The following is a 22,251-nucleotide window of genomic DNA, read 5'->3' as shown; positions in this document are numbered from 1 at the left end:
AATTTTGCTATTTGGGGAGCAAAATAACTGATGATGGTCGAAGTAGAGAGGATATAAAATGTAGACTGGCAGTGGCAAGAAAAGTGTTTCTGAAGAAGAGAAATTTGTTAACATCGAGTATAGATTTAAGTGTCAGGAAGTCGTTTCTGAAAGTATTTGTATGGAGCGTAGCCATGTATGGAAGTGAAACATGGATGATAGATAGTTTGGACAAGAAGAGAATAGAAGCTTTTGAAATGTGGTGCTACAGAAGAATGCTGAAGATTAGATGGTGAGATCACATAACTAATGAGGAAGTATTGAACAGGATTGGGGAGAAGAGAAGTTTGTGGCACAACTTGACTAGAAGAAGGGATCGGTTGGTAGGACATGTGTTGAGGCATCAAGGGATCACCAATTTAGTATTGGAGGGCAGCGTGGAGGGTAAAAATCGTAGAGGGAGACCAAGAGATGAATACACTAAGCAGGTTCAGAAGGATGTAGGTCGCAGTACGTACTGGGAGATGAAGAAGCTTGCACAGGATAGAGTAGCATGGAGAGCTGCATCAAACCAGTCTCAGGACTGAAGACCACAACAACAACAACAGTATCTGAAAATACATGTACCCACATCCAAATATCTCCAGGGTTAACGTAAAATTTTCAGTGGGAGGTAGTAAATACTGCTAAAACATGTATCCATTATAAAAACAAGTTAAAACTACAATCAGGGAATTTTTAACATTAAAATCTTCAGCAGTTCATGCCACCCTTACAATGTCCAGACCTCATTTTATCCTTTTCAGAAAGATGAATTTTGCAGTGGAGGAAGTCAACTTTAATCTCCTTCCTCCTCCACAATATGTACGTGAGATGTACTGAGAGTCAACTCTGCTCCTTTACATAGCACAACATGGAAGTACACAGGTAAACAGCTAGAATCGAGTTTCAATTAACCTAAAACAACTGAAATAAGTTTAAAATACTGTCATGAACTGCTCCAGACCACTGTGATTCTCCTTATGGGTTTAGGTGAAACAAATACTTCAAAGTTTACATCTGAATTAGTAGATGTTTCAAAAACCAAATACTGGGTCCAATGAACAGTTAATTTCTTATAGAAACTAGAAAAACCATGATGTGAACAGCAGTTAAACCATGACCCCTGGAAAATATGTTTGTTTTCCCAAGATTAGAATGTCACTTGTAAGGTGAACTGTTTCTGGTGTACTTCCTGGTATCATAGAATGATGCACTTCTTCCATCACATTAGTTTAAAAAATTCGGCAAAGAGATGACCTGACAATTCCACGAGGTTCCAGTGGCCACAAATTGCAATACTGGCTACAATGTCCTATGTGGTAATTTTGGCTCCATTGGTCATCCATCGCATTCATTTCACACATATATCATAGTGGTTTCTCCAGCAAGACCACAGTTGACTGACTGTCCTGTTTTTGATGAACACATATGTCTGTATTTATATACTGTCTGACAAAAATAGTAAATCACACTGTTGGCAGGTATGTAAACAATTAGAGTTGCAACTCTCTCTAACAGGTAGAACAGCCATCAGAGTGCATTAGTGTTGTTAGCGTTTAGTGCTGTTACCCCACCTGGTAGGGGGTATAAGGGGCATGATCAGCATCAGATGCTGAGTGATGACTGAAGGACACTACAGAGATGCCATCCACTCATGTGAGACAGTGTTATCTGCAACCCACAGATTTTGAATGAGGTCTCATTTGGCTGCCTGGTCAACTCATACTATATGTACATTTACAGGCCATTAGACTGTGACATTGGTCTGGTGTCTGAGGACAGATATACTGTTTGGCAAGGTTTCAGTCGTCCACGTCTGACCTTCAAATGGGAGGATTGCCATATCGTGCGCTAAGCACATCGTGTCTCCTTCGTATCTCCATGTGCCATCTGAGTACAGTTATTAGATTCACTGCAACATTCTGTCATTCTGCACTATTGGTAAGAGACTGGCAGCAGCTGAAGTATGGAACTACCATCCCACACATAGGCTGCCATTAACACAACAACAAACAGCTGCATTTAGAATGATGTCATGGCGTGGAAGCACGGACATCTGACAAATGTCATCACATTGTGATCAACAATAAACTGCAATTCTGCACTACCCCAGATCAATGTCACTGGTGAGTATGGCAGCAACCTGGGGAGAAGTCACATTCTTCCAACATTTTGGAGAGGCACAGTGGTGTTACTCCTGACATTACAGTGTGGGGAACCATCAGGTGTTACTTCACATGACGGATGGTAGTGACTGAGGGGATTCTCACTGAACAGCGGTATGTCACAGAAATCCTGCATCCTCGTGTGTCATCTCTCGTGCAACATTATCATGGTGGTATTTCTTAACAGAGCAATGTTCATGCACACACAGCATCTGTCCCTGTGAAATGTCTGTGTGATGTTGAGATACAACCATGGCCAGCAAGATCCCAAAACTGGTCTCCAATTGAACATGCGAGGACCAGCTCAGACATCAGTTCTGTCCCAGTGCCACTATTGAGGATATCAAGGACCAGTCACAACAATGAAATTACAACGATCATCATTAGCTGCTTACAGGCGTTGATAAATATCAACGGGGACAGTTGAAAATGTGTGCCTCGACCGAGACTCAAACCGGGATCTCCTGCTTACATGGCAGATGCTCTATCTAACTGAGCCATCAAGGACACAGAGGATAGTGGGACAGCAGGGACGTATCTCTGACATACTCCCCGTGAGACCCACATTTTTAACTTACTGTCCACACACTACATTTGTAGTGCCCCTGCCCAATTACTCATTACTCGCAGCAGTCAATCTACCGATTCCCGCAAGAGTGTGAGCAATATGAGTGCATCCGCACTGAAGAAGATCATTGGCCAGTAAGCCGTATCTACACGAAGAGGTTACACTATGTGATCAAAAGTATCCGGACACATGGCCAAAAATGACTTACAAGTTCATGGCACCCTCCATCAGTAATCCTGCAATTAAAATGGTGTTCACTCAACCTTAGCCTTGATGACAGCTTCCACTCTCGCAGGCATGCGTTCAGTTAGGTGCTGGAAGGTTTCTTGGATAATGGCAAGCCATTCTTCACGGAGTGCTGCACTGAGGAGAGGTATCAATGTCAGCCGGTGAGACCTGGCACGAACTCGGCATTGCAAAACATCCCATAGGTGTTCTATAGGATTTAGGTCAGGACTCTGTACAGGCCAGTCCATTACAGGGACGTTATTGTCGTGTAACCAATCTGCCATAGGCTGTGCATTATGAACAGGTGCTCGATCGTGTTGAAAGAAGCGATCGCCATCCCCGAATTGCTCTTCAACACTGGGAAGCAAGAAGGTGCTTAAAACATCAATGTAGGTCTGTGCTGTAATAGCGCCACGCAAAACAACAAAGGGTGCAAGCCCCCTCCATGAAAGACACAACCACACCATAACACCACCACCTCAGAATTTTACTGTTGGCACTACACATGCTGGCAGATGTCATTCACCAGGCATTCACCATACCCACACCCTTGTGTACCATGATCTGTCACTCCACACAACATTTTTCTGCTGTTCAATTGTCCAATGTTAACACTCCTTACACCAAGCGAGGCGTCGTTTGGCATTTACCAGGGTAACAAGTGGATTATGAACAGCAACACGACTATGAAATCCAAGTATTCTCACCCCCCACCTGACTGTCATAGTACTTGCAGTGGATCCTGATACAGTTTAGAATTCCTGTGTAATGGTCTGGATAGATGTCTGCCTATTACACATTACAACACTCTCCAAATGTTGGCGGTCTCCGTCAGTCAACAGACGAGGTCAGCCTGCACACTTTTGTGCTGTACATGTCCCTTCACATTTCCACTTCACTAACACACCAGAAGCAGTGGACCTAGTGATGTTTAGGAGTGTAGAAATCTCGCGTACAGACGTATGACAGAAGGGACACCCATCACCTGACCACTTTCGAAGTCCGTGAGTTCTGCAGAGCATCCCATTCTGCATTCTCACGATGTCTAATGACTACTGAGTTCGCTGATATGGAGTACCTGGCAGTAGGTGGCAGCGCAATGCACCTAATATGAAAAAAGTACATTTTTGGGGTGTCCAGATACTTTTGATCACATAGCGTATCTGTTCTTCGGGCATGTCCAAAAGAACAGATGCCATCTTCATATAGGTAAAGGCTTACCAGCCTGTGATCTTCTTCAGTGTGGATGCACGCATATTGCTCACACTCTTACGGGAATCAGTAGATTGAATGCCGCGAGTAAGAAGTATAGTGGGCAAGGACACTACAAATATAGTTTGTGGACAGTAAGTTGGAAATGTGGGTCCCACAGTGGGCGTGCCCAAGAAGAGTCCCTGCAGTCGCACTATCCTCTGTGCTGTCGATGGCTCAGTTGGATAGTGTGTCTGCCAAGTAAGCAGGAGATCCCGGTTTGAGGCCCGGTCAAGGCACACTTTTTTCAACTGTCCCCATTGATATTTATCAACACCAGTAAGCAGCTAATGGTCTGGATTTTATTGTAATTTCATTCTTCAAGAACTGCAAGATCACCAATGGTATCTATTCTTTCAGGCATGTCTAAAAGAACAGATACCATGTTCATACAGTTACAATAATTGTGGTTCAGCTTGTCTCAGGAGAGGATACAACAGCTTTACGACACACTTCCTAACCAAATCCATACTTGCCTCGAGGTCAGAGGGAGTGCAATGTCATACTGATAAGTAGGCTCATACTGCCAAATTCTTTGTAAATTTGACTCAATTTTGAAACTGCTGAAGTAAAATCACATACCCTCTCAACCTGTGAAGTTTCGTTTTGTTTCCCAAGTCCCCTCTGGGTGCTACACTTCCTTTGTTAATGTAGTATATATCTGTGTATATCACTTTCTCACCTCCATAGTTCAAATTACTAATACAACCCCATGCAGTGGGGGCTCAACTTTGAGGTGGCTGGTTTGAATCCTGGTGGTGAAAGAAATTACAACTGTAATTACTTGTCTGGCAAAGGGAAGGTACAAAAGGGGATAGTGAACAGTTCCTGATAATAAAAAAAATTATTAAAAAAAATAAAAAAGCTTCCGCTAATATCCTCGTTAAACTCCAACCTCTCCACAGTGTCTCGCTAAGTGAGGGCACGTAACACTGCCAGTGGTGAACCATCAGTCAGATGATGATCTTAAGTTCGGCAATCCCCTTAATGCTATTAGTAAAGGAGTACCCACTGTAAAGGAGTACCAAATATTTGTCAGTACTGGGTTACACCCCACATCTTCTATTCATTCATAACAATACAGACACAGCCCAATATTGTAAAAGCACTCATCACATTCATCCACTCAACACACATACACAAGCAACACTTTGTAACAGGTCGAAGGAAGACAACAGTAAATTAACTTCATTAAAATCTTGCTTGAGGAGGAAATGCAGGACTTCTGCATTTGCACTCAAAGCTGATTTCCTGCATACTATACTGATTTTTCTATGACATACATGGTTTTATTTTTTTTATTACATTGACAAATCCTATATCACTGTAAAAAATGATTCTCGGAAGAATAAATTACTGTACTACACTACTACTCTACCCACAAAACAAATAAATATATCTGGGAGAATGTAATCCTAGTGTTTTGTTGGACTTACCTGAGAGATTTGTAGACTGCGTTCTTGGTATACTTGACATAGGTGCACTATCTGGCATCCGTCTCGAAAGTGCTTGAGGTAGTGCTGCATTAGTCCCGATGCTTGTGGTCACAGCTGAACTTGTGCTGGTACTCGCAATGGCACGGATACCGACATTACCACTTCCACTTTTACTTGTATTCACATTTGCATTTGCAGCGACATTTGTTCCCGTGTTTGAAATGCCACCTGTAGCACAATTGACATTGACATTTCCACTGACATTAGCATTACTACTGTTCTTCATATGCCTTGTGGTCACTCCACTACTACTTGCATTCATAGAAAATTCCTGTTTCCTATCATCTCTGATGTTTCGAACATCACACTCACGATTAATCACTTCACTTCCACCTCCACTATGTACCACAGTCTGCTGTCTACCACTACTGTAAAATGCACAAGCATCACCACCATTGTGAGCAACCACTCGGGGTTGCTCGGTGATGACTGAAGGCCTCTGCGGTGGTGCGGGTGCCATTAGACGAGTTTGTCCATCAGGTGGGACATTGAGGCGTCCGTCTGATGGGACATTGAGACGTGCAGCGGAAAGTGCAGCATTCGTCTGTGCCACATGTCGTGTCACATAGGACGGTGCTGGGGATGCCGATGCCTGCCCGTAGTTTGATGTCGACGGGGACGGTGACACTCTGCTCACTTGGCCCATTCCAGAGGGACCGAGCTGAACAGAAGGGCCGAGTTGAGATGACGACTGGCCAACCGATCCCACATGAGTCGCAGGACCAATAGTTCCCATGTGACCTACTGGACCAACCTGCCCACCGACTGGCCCAACTTGTCCCATATGTCCCACTTGTACCACTGAGCCCATTTGGCCTACATGACCGACTGGGCCTACGTGCTGTACAGAACCTGAATGGCTGGCTTGACTCATATGCCCCACTGAGCTCATCTGGGTTATTGTACCAACCTGACTAACAGGTCCAACCTGTCCCAAAGACCCGACCTGCCCCAGAGGTCCAACCTGACTCACAGATCCAACTTGTCCAAGAGATCCTACCTGCCCTACAGCTCCCACCTGTGCTACAGATCCAACAGACCCTACCTGTCCCACAGAACCCACCTGACTGATGGATCCTACCTGACTGATGGATCCTACCTGACCAACAGACCCTACCTGTCCCACTGGCCCTACTTGACCAACTGACCCGACATGCCCAATATGACCAACAGGCACAACATGTGCTACTGGTACATGACTCACTGAAGCTGTTGGTACATGGCCCAGTTGTCCAACATGTCCTACTGGGCCTACCTGACTGAGTGAGACTCCTTGATTAACTTGCACTACCTGGCTCACCTGGCCAACTTGACCCACCTGGCCAACTTGACTCACTTGGCCCACCTGGCCAACTTGACCCACTTGGCCCACCTGGCCTAGTTGATTCAGCTGTCCAACTTGAGTGTAGCTCGAGTTGTATGCTGACCAATGAGGCTGTCTTGGGGAGTTAGCTGAAAGAGGAAAAGTTTCTCTCTTAAATGTCAAATGATTTGTTGTAATGGATCAATATGAAATTAGAACAACTAATTCACAGTGGTCTAAAATTTGGATACGTGGTGATACGGAAAATACACAAACGTAACCTGAAAGAAGCTTCAGATGTGAATTGCTTTAACGAAACTTGCAAAACATGCCACAGAACAACTACACAGATTTTTTTTAAAAAAATGGCACTAACAACTGAAGTGAACTACCAACAATTGGAACTTATCGATTCTCTTGTCAGCCTAACATGTTTTGTAAGTAAAATGTGTGCTAGCTGTAGAAATATTAAACCCAAAAACATAATTCAAATGATGAGCCAGTAAACTACAAGCCAAACACTTTATACTCTCTCTGTAACAAAACCATTTTTGACCAAGTCTCAAGATAATTGACCATAGACAAGCATATGCTCAACGGATTGGCAGGTATCTGATGGGTGCCATATGTATATAAAAATATCAGGAAGTCAATTATACAGGGTGATTATAATTAAAGTTAAACTTTCAAAATGCTGTAGAAATAACACCACTGGTCAGAATGACATCAAATTGCAACATAATATTATCAGAAAAGGGGGAAAATGTATGGCAGAAGAAAAAAAATAGTGTAAAAAATAATCAATAGATGGTGCTGTATATGTCAGAAGACGTAACTGGAAACACCTGTCATGCACACGACCCATTGAAGTTGGTACAAACACGCCAGGTACACATCTTTTCTTCCTTCCGCGTCTGCCATGACAGTCGCGATGCAAGATCGTGCTCTGCTTGTAAAGCTGTATTACAAGAATGACGACGGTGCACATGTCACCCTGCAGAAGTTCTGGACACTGAAGGGTTTGAAACAAGGTGCTGGTCCAATGATTGCTTAGGGTCTCGAGAAAATGATTTGGAAATTCAAAAATACGGGTTCTTTTGGTGTGCAACCTGGTAGAGGGAGAAAACTAATCAACTCGATGTCAGTGGAATCAGTGGCCACAACAATGCAGGAGGAGACAAGGGGTGGTGTGCAAACGTGTAGTGCACAAAGAATTGCCCAAACACTGGACATACCCGTGACCATGGCGCATAAAATCCTACAAAACATCCTTCTTTGCTATCCATTCAAAATTACCCATGTGTACGAGCAGCTTCATGTTGACCTGCCAGCAAGAGAGAACTATGCTTTAGAATTTCTTGTTCACATGGAAGTGGACAATGATTGGCCATGGAGGATTTTGTGGACAGACAAAGCAGACGTCCACCTGACAGTATATGTCAATACACAGAATTGTCAAATACGGGCAACTGAAAATCCACATGCAAATCAACCACGACGACTTCATCCTGAAAAGGTTACTGTGTAGTGCAGGTTTACGACATCATTTATCACAGGGCCATATTTTTTTCAAAGATACAAGTGCTTCCGGTCCTGTTACCTGTACCATCGCTGGTAAGCGCTACGAGTGTCTTTACCACAACAGTTTCATTCCGGTTCTCCAACAGCATGGATCTGTGGATGGGATCATTTTTATGCACGATGGTACACCTCCATACATTGCAAATGCAGTTAAGCAGCTGCTGTAGTGTCACTTCGGAAATGCTAGAATTATCAGCCACCATTTCCCTTTTCGCGTTGTCATCCCAATCACTTGATCTTAATCTGTGTGAGTTCTGGCTGTGGGGCTATCTGGAAGATGATGTGTTCAGTGTTCTGATAGCAAACTTAGCTGCATTGATGGCATGCATTGTGGAACAAATTCTGAACATGACCCCGGAAACACTTCGATCAGTTGTGGAATGTGCTGTTTCTCCATTTCAACTTGTTGCAGAAAACCATGGACAGCATACTAAAAATGTTTTGCACCAGTCACATGGAAATTAATAATCCAATTTGATTTTGAGTGATGTTTTTTATGCGGATCAGGAAAATTAAAAACCGATTTTTCCCATCCAGTATAATATGACCTTGTCATGGTGGATGGGCTTAAGTAACCAGCAGTATCACACCCATACACCCATGCATACCGAGTAGTACAGTTTGTTTAACATCAAATGTACACCTTAAGCATTGTTGTATGATTCATTTGTCATTTGTAGTTGACCTCTATTAAATTGCTACATTTTGTACCTATTTATTTTTCTTCTGCCATACGTTTCCCCCTTCTCCGATAATATTCCTTTGCAATTTGATGTCATTCTGACCAGTGGTGTTATTTCTACAGCGGTTTGAAAGTTTAACTTTAATTATAATCACCCCGTACATAATCAATATTTCACCTTGCAGTGGAATGTGCCCTCATATGAAACTTCTTGGCAGATTAAAACTGTGCGCTGGACCAGGACTCGAACCCTGGACCTTTGCCTTTTGCACACAAGTGCTCTACCAACTGAGCTGCCCAAGCACAACTCACAATCCATCCTCACAGCTTTAATTCTGCCAACAGCTCAGTCTGAAAGGTAGGAGATGAGGTACTGGTGGATGTATAGCTGTCCGTACAGGTCATCAGTTATGCTTTGGTAGCTCAGTTGGTACAGCACTTGCCCACAAAAGGCAGACATCCAATGTTTGAGTCATGGTCCAGCACACAGTTTTAGATGGCCAATAAGTTTCAGCTATGTATGTTTTGCCTGTCACTGACCTGCACCATTTTTAACTAATAAGGATAGGTTTCCATTTTAACGGTTTGATTTCTTCACATAGTGATGAACTGACAGAGCCTGGCAAAACAACAATCTTATTTTACAAGTATAAAAAAAAATCTTTAAAACTGGAAGTCTACAGCAGTAACCACAATGACTGTTAAAATTAGAGAGAGATAGCAAGGCTGGCCAGTACTTATCTACAAGAGGCATAATTCCTAATACAACACACTTAAAGAAGAAAATACTCCACCTTGCTTTCAGGCCCAAACATTCCTTTTTGGAGACAAAAAAAGGGCATGGTTACTCAAGCCCTAGGATTAGAGAGATGTACCAGTTGTGAGGAGAAGGAAAGAAGGAAGATGTCAAGATTACAGTTCAAAATCCTGTTGACATGAGGTCGTTAGAGATGGCGTGCAAGTTTGAGTTAATGAAAAGAATCGGAGATTATATGTAATAAGCACTGTGCCAGCTCTAGTTCAGAGATAATGGAAGTGCATTCTCTATCATCACGTGTAGGGAGATGGCCAAGAGGGATGATAAACTGTCGTCATATACTAACCACGTGGTCCCTTGAAAACATTCGGATTCCTCTGAAGAATTGCTCTCAGCAGCTCTGGAATATTTTGTTGCTGGTCAAGTGGAGTTTCTGAACATGCATAATGGTCTTTCAGCTCTCTGTACAATAAAATTATTAATTTTAGACAAAATATGCACATTATTCTTAATATAAATAATTTCAAGTAACTAAAACTAAACTCTCGGAGATTTCAACAAGTGTTTACTAATTTATACTTAAAAAATAACCTATGACTGCAAGGTCAATCAAGAATACGTTGAATCAATATTAGCTATCACACTGAAACAACTTCCAACTGTAAGATACACATCAGAAGATTAAATGCTTCCAATCAGTTTTTACATCACATACATTATAACAGAACTTAATTTGTCACACTAGGAGTTTTTGCTGAACGTAAATTAATAGCTTCAACTTCAGGCAATATTGGCAATGAAATGTTACTGGCTTATCTGGGGAGAAAAAAAAACCACACACACACAATAACTACAATAAATCAAAAAATGCATGCAATAGTACAGAAATGATTACAAACATGTGATCTGATGAAGTCTGAGACAATGACTGGATCAGTTGTGGTACTAGAGCCTCGTCTCTAACACTCAGGAGTATTTGCGCTTCCTCTGCCACACGTGGATGGAACAGCAATGATTTGTTGCTCAAAGTCTGTGGAAGGGGTGATGGTAGAGGCATCTCTGGCAACACTGCAATAAATTTTAAAATTTGCTGACATTGTACCTGTGCTAATTTCATCCACAGTGAGAAAAAATTAACAATGGAAATCAAAGATAAATATTGTAAATAAAACAAAACAAAATTTAATACCTTAATACAAACAATAAGGGAAAAAAGTTACTGTAAAAACTGACTCTCAGCTCTATAAAATGCTGAGTCCATTCTCTCTCTCTCTCTCTCTCTCTCTCTCTCTCTCTCTCTCTCTCTCTCTGATACAAACCTTCCTACTGTAGTAACACAACATCTATTTAAAATTATAAAGATAACTTGGTTCAATACTAACAGTCAGTGAGACTTGCGATGCCTGCCAGTGTGGTTATCGGGACACTTGGTATGTCACCATTCATCTTGAACAAGAACGTACTACTTCACCCACATGTTGAGGCATTATACCTGAAACACCACACACAATCATTTGCAATCATGATAAAGAGTGAACAATGCAGAAAAATTTTAATTTTAGCAATAATATTTTATTCTCCAGCCATTAACTTCCTCCCCATGAGCATCAAGAATTGCAAAATGGAGAAAGGAAGTCAGATGGAGGAGACCGACAAACACAAAAACACTGCGAGACGTAGGCCAGAAGAAATAGGCTGGCTGACAAGGAAAACAGAGCACCTGAAGAGATCAGATGACAACTCTCTCTCTCTCTCTCTCTCTCTCTCTCTCTCTCTCTCTCTCTCTCTCTCTCTCTCGTGTGTGTGTGTGTGTGTGTGTGTGTGTGTGTGTGTGTGTGTGTGTGTGTGTGTGTGTTTTTCACTGAAAGGAAAGACACTCAGAAGCAGGGAGAAGGGGCCACAGACTAGGAGAGGCCCCCTGAAAGAGTAGAGGGAAGGGGTTACCAGAAGAGGTCACAAGAAGGGATGTGGGGGAGGGGGGCTGTTACAGGGAGTGTTGGGGGCAGGGACACTATCAGGACAGACCCCAGTGTGGGGTGTGTGGCAGCTACCAGGACCGGGATTGGGAGAGGCAGTCATGAGGAGGCCCAATGGGGGTGGGGGGAGGGGGGGGTACCAGGAGAGATGCTGGAATGGGGAAACAGTTGCAGGAGAAGAGAGGCCCTATCGAGAGATAGTGGCAGGTGGGGGGGGGGGGGTGTTACCAGGAAAGGATAATGCAATACTTCTGTTCTCAAATGTGGCTGAATACTTCTTATGAGCCATTATTGCTTAATCCATGGAAATAATATTAAACGTTTTCCATTTCTTCTATTAATTTTGTCCTAGTGTCATGATCAATATCGCACATATTTCGTAGTCATTCACATTATACTGGAAAAACTCAACAGTTGGCTCTCTAATCAGATTGTGCACTGCTGTTTTGAATGTGAAGAACTCTTACACAAAAATTTAAAAACCATGTTTGTCTACAATGAGAATGAAGAATTTCTTATGTCTCAAAATGAATATTAAATCTGATAAATGCTGCTGAAATTTATAAAAACTGAGAGCACATGCAGAAAAGGAGAGACTTTCTAAATTACATCACTGGTATGGCTAGATAACTCAAAGAATGCAATAATTTGTAAATAATTTCCTCTAATATTACTCTAGATTTATGTTTTACATAAGTGAAACAACTAACTTGCTCCAGTTCTAAATAACTCTTGACTGAAAGATAGAGTACTGCTTTTTGGTATTCATGATTGCAGTCACCATTGCTCTGTCTGGAATGTAGAGAAAATTCTATCTTTCTTTCCTTCTGAGGATGACAGCATCGGGCCACTTAAGCAGAACAGACTGCATGGCCCACCTCCATCTGATCTTCCCCAGAGACCTGAAAACATACAACTGTTTTAGATGGCAATCTATGTAACAGATAACAACACAAGGCACAAAATATTAATTTTCTGTAGATTTCAGCACACTGTTCAGAAGTATTTCAAGTGTTCTTTTGCTCTGTGTCACTAACAACAACATCAGCAATCTTTGAAAAAAGAATAAATGAAGAATATACAGGAAGTACACTGTTTTAATACCATCATTACTCACCATTAATGGTTAGGGGGAGACATATGGATACAGGAGGTATATAGTTTTAATTTGCAGATATGCAGGATGTAAGTGCATTCAACTTCCAACAATATCAGAAGTAAAACTGCCGTTCTGATTTTACTTTAATGCATGAATACATTGTCGTTGTTGTTGTTGTTGTTGTTGTTGTCGTCATCGTTGTCGTCAGTGTTGTGGTCAGAAACCTCTGAGCTGTATGGGCTGCCAGTGTTTGGTGAATGTACGATGATAAGCTACTGTGTAAATAAATTGTGATAGTCATTGGTGAAGACCACAGTGGATAACATTCACTGTTTAATGTCAGTATCATTGGAAAGTGGCCACAAGTAAGCTAACACATGTTCTGTATTATCAGACTGTCAATACCTTGAGATGTCCCTCCTCTTGCCACACAAAATTGTCACTTGTGACAGTGCACAATATGGGTCTCAAACTCTTTGATACCACAACACAAAAGTTTGCCACGTAAACGAGTCCATTGAATTACTACATTAAACACTGCCAAATTCTCAATAGCACACCCACAAAAAAACATTGTGCCAAAAATAACCTAACATTAGTTTGAACACAACAGTGTTTTACTGTGCGCAGCCTTATTGGACATCATTGTTTTATGCCTGACTTAATCAGTTATGAGGGACTTTTAGTTTAATGTGAACTCTGAATCATGTTGCAACTTGATTTGTTTTCATATTAACAAGTTACTGCCAGAGGCAGAAACAGAAATAAGCCAATAGAAAAGTCGTAGGACCTATAGTGGTGGAACCAAAATATTTGGATGTGTAGCCTGACATCAAGTGTTCCTCAAAGTTACTTAGTTCTACTGATGAGTGCAGCAAGAGTTCAATAGCAGCGTGAAGATCTACTGATGGGAAGGGTGTCAAACCTGAAATGTGGTCTGATGAAAGTGTCATAAAGGGAGAACACATGAAGTGTTTATGCATAATGCAATACAGAAGATACTTCCATCATTTTTAAATCAAAAGAAACAGCAAGTTGCAAAATTACCACAGTAGTTGCACAGTTGTAGGAGAATTAAAGCTTTGTACAGTCATCTTATAAATTTCTTTTAGTTATACGGCAAATTGTTGATCAAACCATCACTCATTCACAAAAAGTTCGTAAGCATACAGAAAGCTCTGAAACTAGGTATTTATTTTTAAGAATAGTTCCAGACTGAGACAAATTTCTATTTGGTGTGATGAATGGCAACTAGCTCTAAATGCACATAAATGTAAATTAATGTGGATGAGTAGGAAGAACAAACCGGTATTGTTTAGTTATAGTTTTACTGGTGTCCTGATTGACACAGTTAAGTCGTTTAAATATCTGGGTGTAACGTTGCAAAGTGATATGAAATGGAATTAGCAAGTGAAAACTGTGGTAGCGAAAGTGAATGGTCAACTTAGGGTTACTGGTAGAATTTTAGGAAAGAATGGGTCACCTGTAAAGGAGACTGCATATAGCACACTAGTGCAACCTATTCTTGAGTACTGCTCGAGTGTACCAGGTCGGACTGAAGGAAGACATCAAAGCAATTCAGAGGTGGGCTACTAGATTTGTTACAAGGAGGTTTAAACAACATGGTAAGTGTTACAGATATGCTTTGGGAACTCAAATGGGAATCCCTGGAGGAAAGACGATATTCTTTTCAAGAAACACTTCTGAGAAAATTTAGAGAACTGGCATTTGAAGCTGACTGCTGTATTATTCTACTGCTGCCAGCATACATTGTGCATAAGGACCACAAAGACAAGATTTGAGAAATTAGGGCTCATACAGAGGCATATGGACCATTGTTTTCCCCTCACTCTATTTGCAAGTAGAGCAGGAAAGGAAATTGTTAGTAGTGGCACAGGGTACCCTCAACCATGCGCTGTATGGTGGATTGCGTAGTGTCTATATAGATGTATATTTCATTCTGACGTGGTTGGAAGGAATAATTATACCAACTTTTTTCTGAAACTCATCCCAAACTCTACTAACTGCCATCCAAGGAGATTCTGCAGGCAGTGTTGCTGGATACATAATATATACATCCTATGACACAGCCTGTGGAAGTTTCATTATAGCAGAAGATGATGATGATACCACCACCACCACCACCACCACCACCACCACCACCACCACCACCAAGAAATATACTGCCTTGAAAAAATTTGTGAGATAGTGACAACCTGCAAAAGCCAAGAACTGGGTTGTTCCTTTACATTTATGCAACAGACCAAACAGTCTATGACTGTTTTCTTTCTGAATGGTACTGCACATACTGTTTAAACTAGAAGACTATTTTTCTTTTTTAAGCATGCCTTCTTTGGTTTGGGCCATGAACATAATTGCCTCTTAGGGTTCATTATGATCTTTAACCAGCACAAAATTTTATGGATTCAGAAGAAATAAATCTTAACTCCGAGTCTAACCTCTATGACAAACACCTTCATTCTCAAAATAGCTGCCATGTGGATCCTTATTACAATATATTAAATGAAGAAGATTTGAGATGAAGTCATTAGAGACAGACCTTTCCCTCAGTCTGATAAGGAAGTGATGGGACCTAATCATAGCATTGTTCAAGAAACTAATCCAGCATGAAGTCATTCAAGGAGAGCTCTCTCATAATGGACAGACATGGATCTGAACCATATTCCTCCCAAATATCCGTACAGTGTCTAAGGCATTTTACCATTTCCCTTGGTCCATGCTTTGAAACATATTTCTGTCCAAATGGGATAAGAACAGGTGAGCAATTACAGTAAATTACTGACCCCAAAAATGAAAGTTTTGTTTCCTATATAGGAGCTTCAACACTAGCATTTGCAGTGCTATTGCACACTGCTGACTTAACAATTTTCTCATTACACTTAGCCCACCTTACACATAAGGCACTATTAATTATTATAATTGCAGTTAAGACGTGATAAAAGAGGGTAATTGAATGAGACACTTCCAGTTCTGTAATGTTTACACTTTGGATGTGAACAGCCGCCCACGATGAAGTGTAGAATATAATGCTAGAAAGACCTCATTTCATCCCTATTGCAAAATGTAGAATATTCTGGCATCTAGAAGCTGGTCAAACATGGAACACCATCTTATCAAAAATTAATGTGTCACAAAATTACAGTTCTAAGTTTTGATGTCAGGTCAGAGACAAAGTAAATTTTTGCTGTAGGACAGTACAAGTTCAGATACATTGAGTGATGCACAGCAATGGTGAGATGCTGGATAATCATTCGAGGGGACCAGGGTTCAAGCAATCTCACCACTCAGTTTTTGGTTTTCTGTTGTTTCTCCCAATCCTGTTAGGCAATTGCTGGGTTAGATCTTTGGAAAAGGATGCAGCCAATATCACTCTCCATCCCCGTCCAGTTCTCATTTGTGTTCCGCCTGTAGCTACTCCATCATTCACGGGACGCACAATCCTAATCTTCCTTACCTTCCATTCTTGCGGGATCTGTGCACTGCTATGGAAAACATCTGCAAGCAATGAAGATTTCGTTGTATTTTGTAGCGCAGCTAAAGCCAGATATTGGTCAATTTATGGAGTGGTTACATTGTTTTAAATTTGTAATAGGAAAAAAGGGGATGTTGAGCCCTAACCTTCTACCCTCCTTCCAAGTTCAAACAGGAGTAATCATTACAAATATATAGCAAAAACTGAAGTACAAAATTCAGTTAGCATACAGAGCTTGCAGTTGTCTCAAGAGTTTCATTTTACCAAATCTTCACAATGGTGGCTCAAAGCATTACGTCTGCATCACAGACACCTCACAATGCATGTACTGCTCACAGCAATGCATAGATATGCCAATTGATTGTGGATTAGACCACGTAAGAATGAAAAGGAATGAAGTTTATGGTAGAATGTCCCATCAATGATGGTCACTAGATATGTAACACAAGCAAGGGTGGACCATGTCCTCCAGAAAAACACCATTCCAATATTTGCAGTAGGTGATTTAGGAAAACCACAGATAACCTAAATCTGGATAACTAGGTGGGGTTCTGAACACAATCATTCCCAAGTGCATCACCTCACTCTATGTACATGAATGGAGGAGTGTCTTATTGGCAGATGAATCAATCACACAACGATTTTCTGCTGATTCTTGATGCATGCTCATCAAGGTGGAAACTGATAGCAGATACAATCATAGGGATGTGACAGAAATGGACCAGTGTGATGGAGGGGTCTTAATGTGTGAAGGTGTCATGAGGGGTCCTCATATAGAGCTTCACATGCTCATTGGCAGTTGGAAAACCCTCAATGTCTAGATCTACAGAGATGAGTTACCGACACCCTGGAACAAGTTTCCAGAGGTGCAATTGGTGAAGACTACAGAAATGTCCATGGTATGGACAGACTAGCAAGATCTCTGGATCCAAATTGCTCAGATCATTTCTGGGATTCATTTGGAGACTAACTTAGGTCTATCAAGCACCACCAAAGACATTTGTAGACCCACACGCTTCTCATTTTGGTTGGTTGGTTTAAAAGATGGAGGGGGGGGGGGGAAGGGGTGAAGGGACCAAACTACAAGGTCATCGGTCCCTTGTTCCTAATAAAACAATGCCACAAGTGTGAGAATAAAATGGACGAGACATATAACACGAAACACAAAGAATGGAAAAACCACAAGAATGAAGAAAGGCAACAAACACTAAAAGGAACAAATGAGGACAAGAAAACAACAGTGATGCTACAAACAGAAGAGAGTAAAACAAGAAAGCAGATTACAGTGGCTAGCCAACCACGAGAATAAAAAGGAAAAGCCATCCACTCTGCAACACATCAAAACTTCCAGCCTAAAGCACTAGGGTGGAGGACACAGGGGCAAAGGATATGCGCTAAAACATACACAGAAGTATAAAACCCACTCTCACGGATAAAATGTAAAACTAAAGCTGCTGCTGAGGCATTATCACCCAACACCGAAGGTATGGCGCTGGGAAAGCAGCCACAGCGACACTGAGGTGGGTCCTCGAGACGGAATAGGTAACCATGCATTAGCCATGTATGGCCAATGTGGAACCGGCAGAGGACAACTGATTGGCTCACATGGCTCTGAGCACTATGGGACTCAACTGCTGAGGTCATCAGTCCCCTAGAACTTAGAACTCCTTAAACCTAACTAACCTAAGGACATCACACACATCCATGCCCGAGGCAGGATTCGAACCTGAGACCGTAGCGGTCGCGTGGTTCCAGACTGTAGTGCCTAGAACTGCTTGGCCACTGGGGCCAGTGACAACTGATTCCCTGCGAGAGGACTGCATGGAGACTTCCACACATTCATCGTCTCCTTAATGACACACAGCTTGTTCATCTCATTTTCTGAGATGGGATACTCTGCCAATAGTTTCTATCTCGTGGAAACTATGCCACACTGCATGCAGAGGTAACTTTTTGACATTGAATATGTCATATTCATAAAAATATGCTCTAATTTCTTGTGTGGTTCAGTTCTGAACACCAGAGTCGTGTTCACAGTATATCATCACAAAGCGACAAATAGCCATGTGACTTTCTGTGCTTCAGAAAATATGTGGAACATTAACGATCTTTCGATTAAATGACTAAAAGAGGGATTGAGCAAAGTATAGTTTGCCATCAATGCTGAAGTGAAAAACCACTAATGTTAGTCTGCAACTCCCTCTCCCCCTTCTAAAATACTATGTATCTGCAGAAGAGGAGGGAATATTCTTCCTCATGTAGTGGTGATCGGATTTTCTGTTATTCTGACGAAAAGGATGATTCATGAAACCTTGATACATATCAAAGACAGTGCATCAGATTCAGGCAATCACTGCATTTCATTAGCACAACTCTGCCAATCATATCATTCAAGCATTCTTCATAGGACTGTACTAAAGCTTCAGCTAGAAAATACGGCTCTCTTGCTTTCCCAAAGTTTTCGTTCCCTATCATTCATGCTGGTCTGAGGTGGACTAAAGTTTCGCTTAACACGCCTAAGAATAAGTAAGAAAATGAAGTAAATTAGGAGAAGCGACTGATTGAAATCTGGACTCCCATTGCTTCATCTTAAATGAATGGATGAATTAATTTCTAAATAGTGACATTTACATGCCATCTGAATAAATATTTAAATATCTATTTCCCCGCCTTTACACATTCATCAGACTTTTATTTCCTTATATGTTGCTGTTCCAAGTGTTGGAGGCGTAGTGGGTTAAAAAATAATGGTGATAATTTTAAGAGATACCTGTAGCGTATTTCTGAAGCCATTATTACACTGTAATGTATTTTCCCCTAACACCAATATTTCTAGCTGAGATGGCGAGGAGGCAGCAACATAACAATGGGAATCCCATACGAACATGAGTACCCAGTGTCGAATGTCATATTTTGGAATCTTCCGCATATTGTAAGGAAAAAACAAACGGAGGATAAGGGGACCATGGTAGTGCTAGTTTACTTGATATGTTTCACTGTTTTTGTATACATGATGCGAATTTTATCTTCACAGTGACTACTGCAGAGAAGAAAATAGGGAGCAGCTCAGTGGAAATGCAGTTTTTCATTTAGCACAGCAGGGAAAATTTTACTTTTTGGTAGCTCATGAGTTCACGTATAAGGGAAGAGTTCTTGTAAGAGTAATTATTGCACGTCAGTTTGTCTGTAATGTTTTTACAATGAATGGGTGTTTTCAAATATACTATTTACAAAATGTGAAAGTTCAGTTGGCACTACTGTTGTCCATCATCTATGGCCAGAGGTTATCTAACTAGTAAGTATTTATTATTGGTTTGCATGATGATTAAGAAAGGGTCGAAGATTTAGGGTTTGTTTCTTGTGTTTCTTCAGACTTTGCCACATATGTTTTCTATTTCCATATAACGAAAGGATAGCAAGCTTGTGTGTACTAATATGCCCTCAGCTGTTACTAAAGGCGATTCTAACCGCCACTCGTGAAACTGTGTTACACAGCGAAAGTACAGTTTTTTTTTTTTTTAATACTTCCAATTAACGAAATACTGGATAGTTTTCTTTCCGTGCTACTACAGTTACTACTTCACGTAATGGAATTATATCGCTCACAGGTCTGTCACGACTGCAATTGTGAAAAGGTAAGTTCTCACACTTGTTCCATAATTATTAAAGTTGCAGTGGTAGGTTGTACAAGTACGTGCTTTCAGTTAATTTAACTTGATGCCGGAATATTTAATTTCGGTACATCAAGCAAGGTGGCGCTACAGCGAAACAACGGGCCATTCAGTCGTCCACCATATGAACGTCACATTTCTAGTTTCCTTAGGGGTCCCAGACAAGAGCGTCGGATCGCAGAAATCTGTCGTCAGGTCGTGAGATCTGTCTACAGATCTCTGTGACGATCGCTGATGGCTTGAATTTCTCTTACACACTGATAATCGCATGCGATGTGTGGCAATATAACTGCGTGGTTGCAGCTCGTTTGTCTAGATGTTAAATACTACTTGTATAGTTTAGTTTCGTTTCGCTTTCCCCACGTTGAGTAAGAACTTTCCGTTAGAATGTTTAGTTATTCAGAGAGAAATGTGACGTGGCTGGGGCTGCCTTTTATATTAAGTAACACACACACACACTATATATATATATATATATATATATATATATATATATATATATATGATAGAGAGAGAGAGAGAAAAGACTGACGCCCTTCGATTTTGAATGATCAGCATTTTGAAGCTTGCCCTACGGAAGTACAATTGATGGAAATTTCATAGTAATAGTTACGATATACTGGGCTCCGTTTGGTGATATTGAGTTGTTTATGAAACGATTACACCCATTATTAAAGTTCTAAACAGACTGACCTAACGTAATATCATGTGGAAATTCCTACTTTAATTGTTGAGGACAAATTTAACATATAGTTCCACTCACGTCTCTTGTCATTTCATTTCATATAACCAAACGCGTAAACAATGGTCAAGCGTTTGTCGAGCCCACAACGGATAAGCCACGATTGTCTGTCACTTGTTGTCGCGCACTATTTGTTACCAGTCAGGGAGTTATAAATTCGTGTAGCGTGAAAGAGAGTGTAGCTAGGACATTGATTCGGGTGTCAGTGTGAGGAGCTTGCGGAGCACTACTAGAACCCAAAGTAAGAACAAATAGTCGCCAGAAAAATTGTGAAAATCGGTATTAAAGTGGAAATTAAGGAATAAAGAAGTATGTCGTCCCAATATGATTCGTAAATATGCTCTGGATTATAGAAAACGCGAGTCAGAAGAAAGCACACGTCGAAAGGAACCCAAAAAGCCTACGAAGTCCAATGCCGAGCAAATGCTAAATCTACGGCAGCGTCGAAAAGGAAATGGTAAAAATGGCGCAAAGCAATTATTGTACGTAGCTGGCCAACCGGACAACCACGGCCAGCGACATTCCAAACTAAAGACTTTTATATTCTGCAACCATTCTACTGCTCAGTGTAAGCACAGTACTGACGAAATTGACGAAAAATCTATGTTCCGAACCCGGATTGAGTTCACAGATTTTTTAAAATTTAATTTTCTATATATATATTCGCGGGGGGGGGGGGCGCTGAGGTCACCTACCACCGCGGTTCATTTTCGGTAGCATAACAACTCGACACAGTGGCGTTTGTAATGTTAGTTGAAATTGCTTTGCAAATCGCTCGTGTGTAGTGGTGTCGAGGCGAGCGACGGATTGCAGTCATACGTCATTGCATTTATGGATGTATTTCTTTACACCTCTCAGAGTTTTACTAATCCACGTCTCTAATTAAATAGCTTGTAATGGGTGCTTGAATCCTAACAGTGAAAGAGGTCCTTAATTATGGAAACCGGTAGGACTTTATGAAACAAGTCGTTCATGACGGTCTGAGCCGAATGAAAATTTTCACTTAACACACGTAAGAATAAGCAAGAAAATGAGGTAAATTAGTTGAAGCAACTGATTAAAATCTGTTCAAAGTAGCAACTATGCTTCGTTTAAATACATAAAGAATAGTCCCAACATTACATCTACGTGCTTTAACAAGGGCTGAAGATGTACTTCCTTATTTTGTCTTATCTTTCCTACCGTTTGCTGCTTTCATCGCGTAAGTTATATGAAAGT

The 22,251-nt window shown here is 41.1% G+C and overlaps 1 protein-coding gene across 1 annotated transcript in view; it reads right to left on the bottom strand.

Annotated features, from left to right (window-relative positions):
- LOC126248368 (nipped-B-like protein) overlaps nt 1-11,544 on the bottom strand; it is a 125,247-nt gene extending 113,703 nt beyond the window's left edge. The window contains exons 1-4 of the mRNA XM_049949297.1: nt 11,435-11,544; nt 10,952-11,120; nt 10,399-10,514; nt 5,670-7,181 (exon numbers count right to left, since the gene is read on the bottom strand). Coding sequence (XP_049805254.1) covers nt 5,670-7,181; nt 10,399-10,514; nt 10,952-11,120; nt 11,435-11,498 — 1,861 coding nt within the window. The 5' untranslated portion in view covers nt 11,499-11,544. The remainder of the gene's footprint in view (nt 1-5,669; nt 7,182-10,398; nt 10,515-10,951; nt 11,121-11,434) is intronic.
- Nucleotides 11,545-22,251: the final 10,707 nt, after the last annotated feature.

Source organism: Schistocerca nitens, chromosome 3 (assembly GCF_023898315.1).
Source record: "Schistocerca nitens isolate TAMUIC-IGC-003100 chromosome 3, iqSchNite1.1, whole genome shotgun sequence".
NCBI lineage: Eukaryota > Metazoa > Arthropoda > Insecta > Orthoptera > Acrididae > Schistocerca > Schistocerca nitens.
The sequence above is the reverse complement of the archived record's forward strand: the minus strand, read 5'-3'. Positions and strand labels throughout refer to the sequence as shown.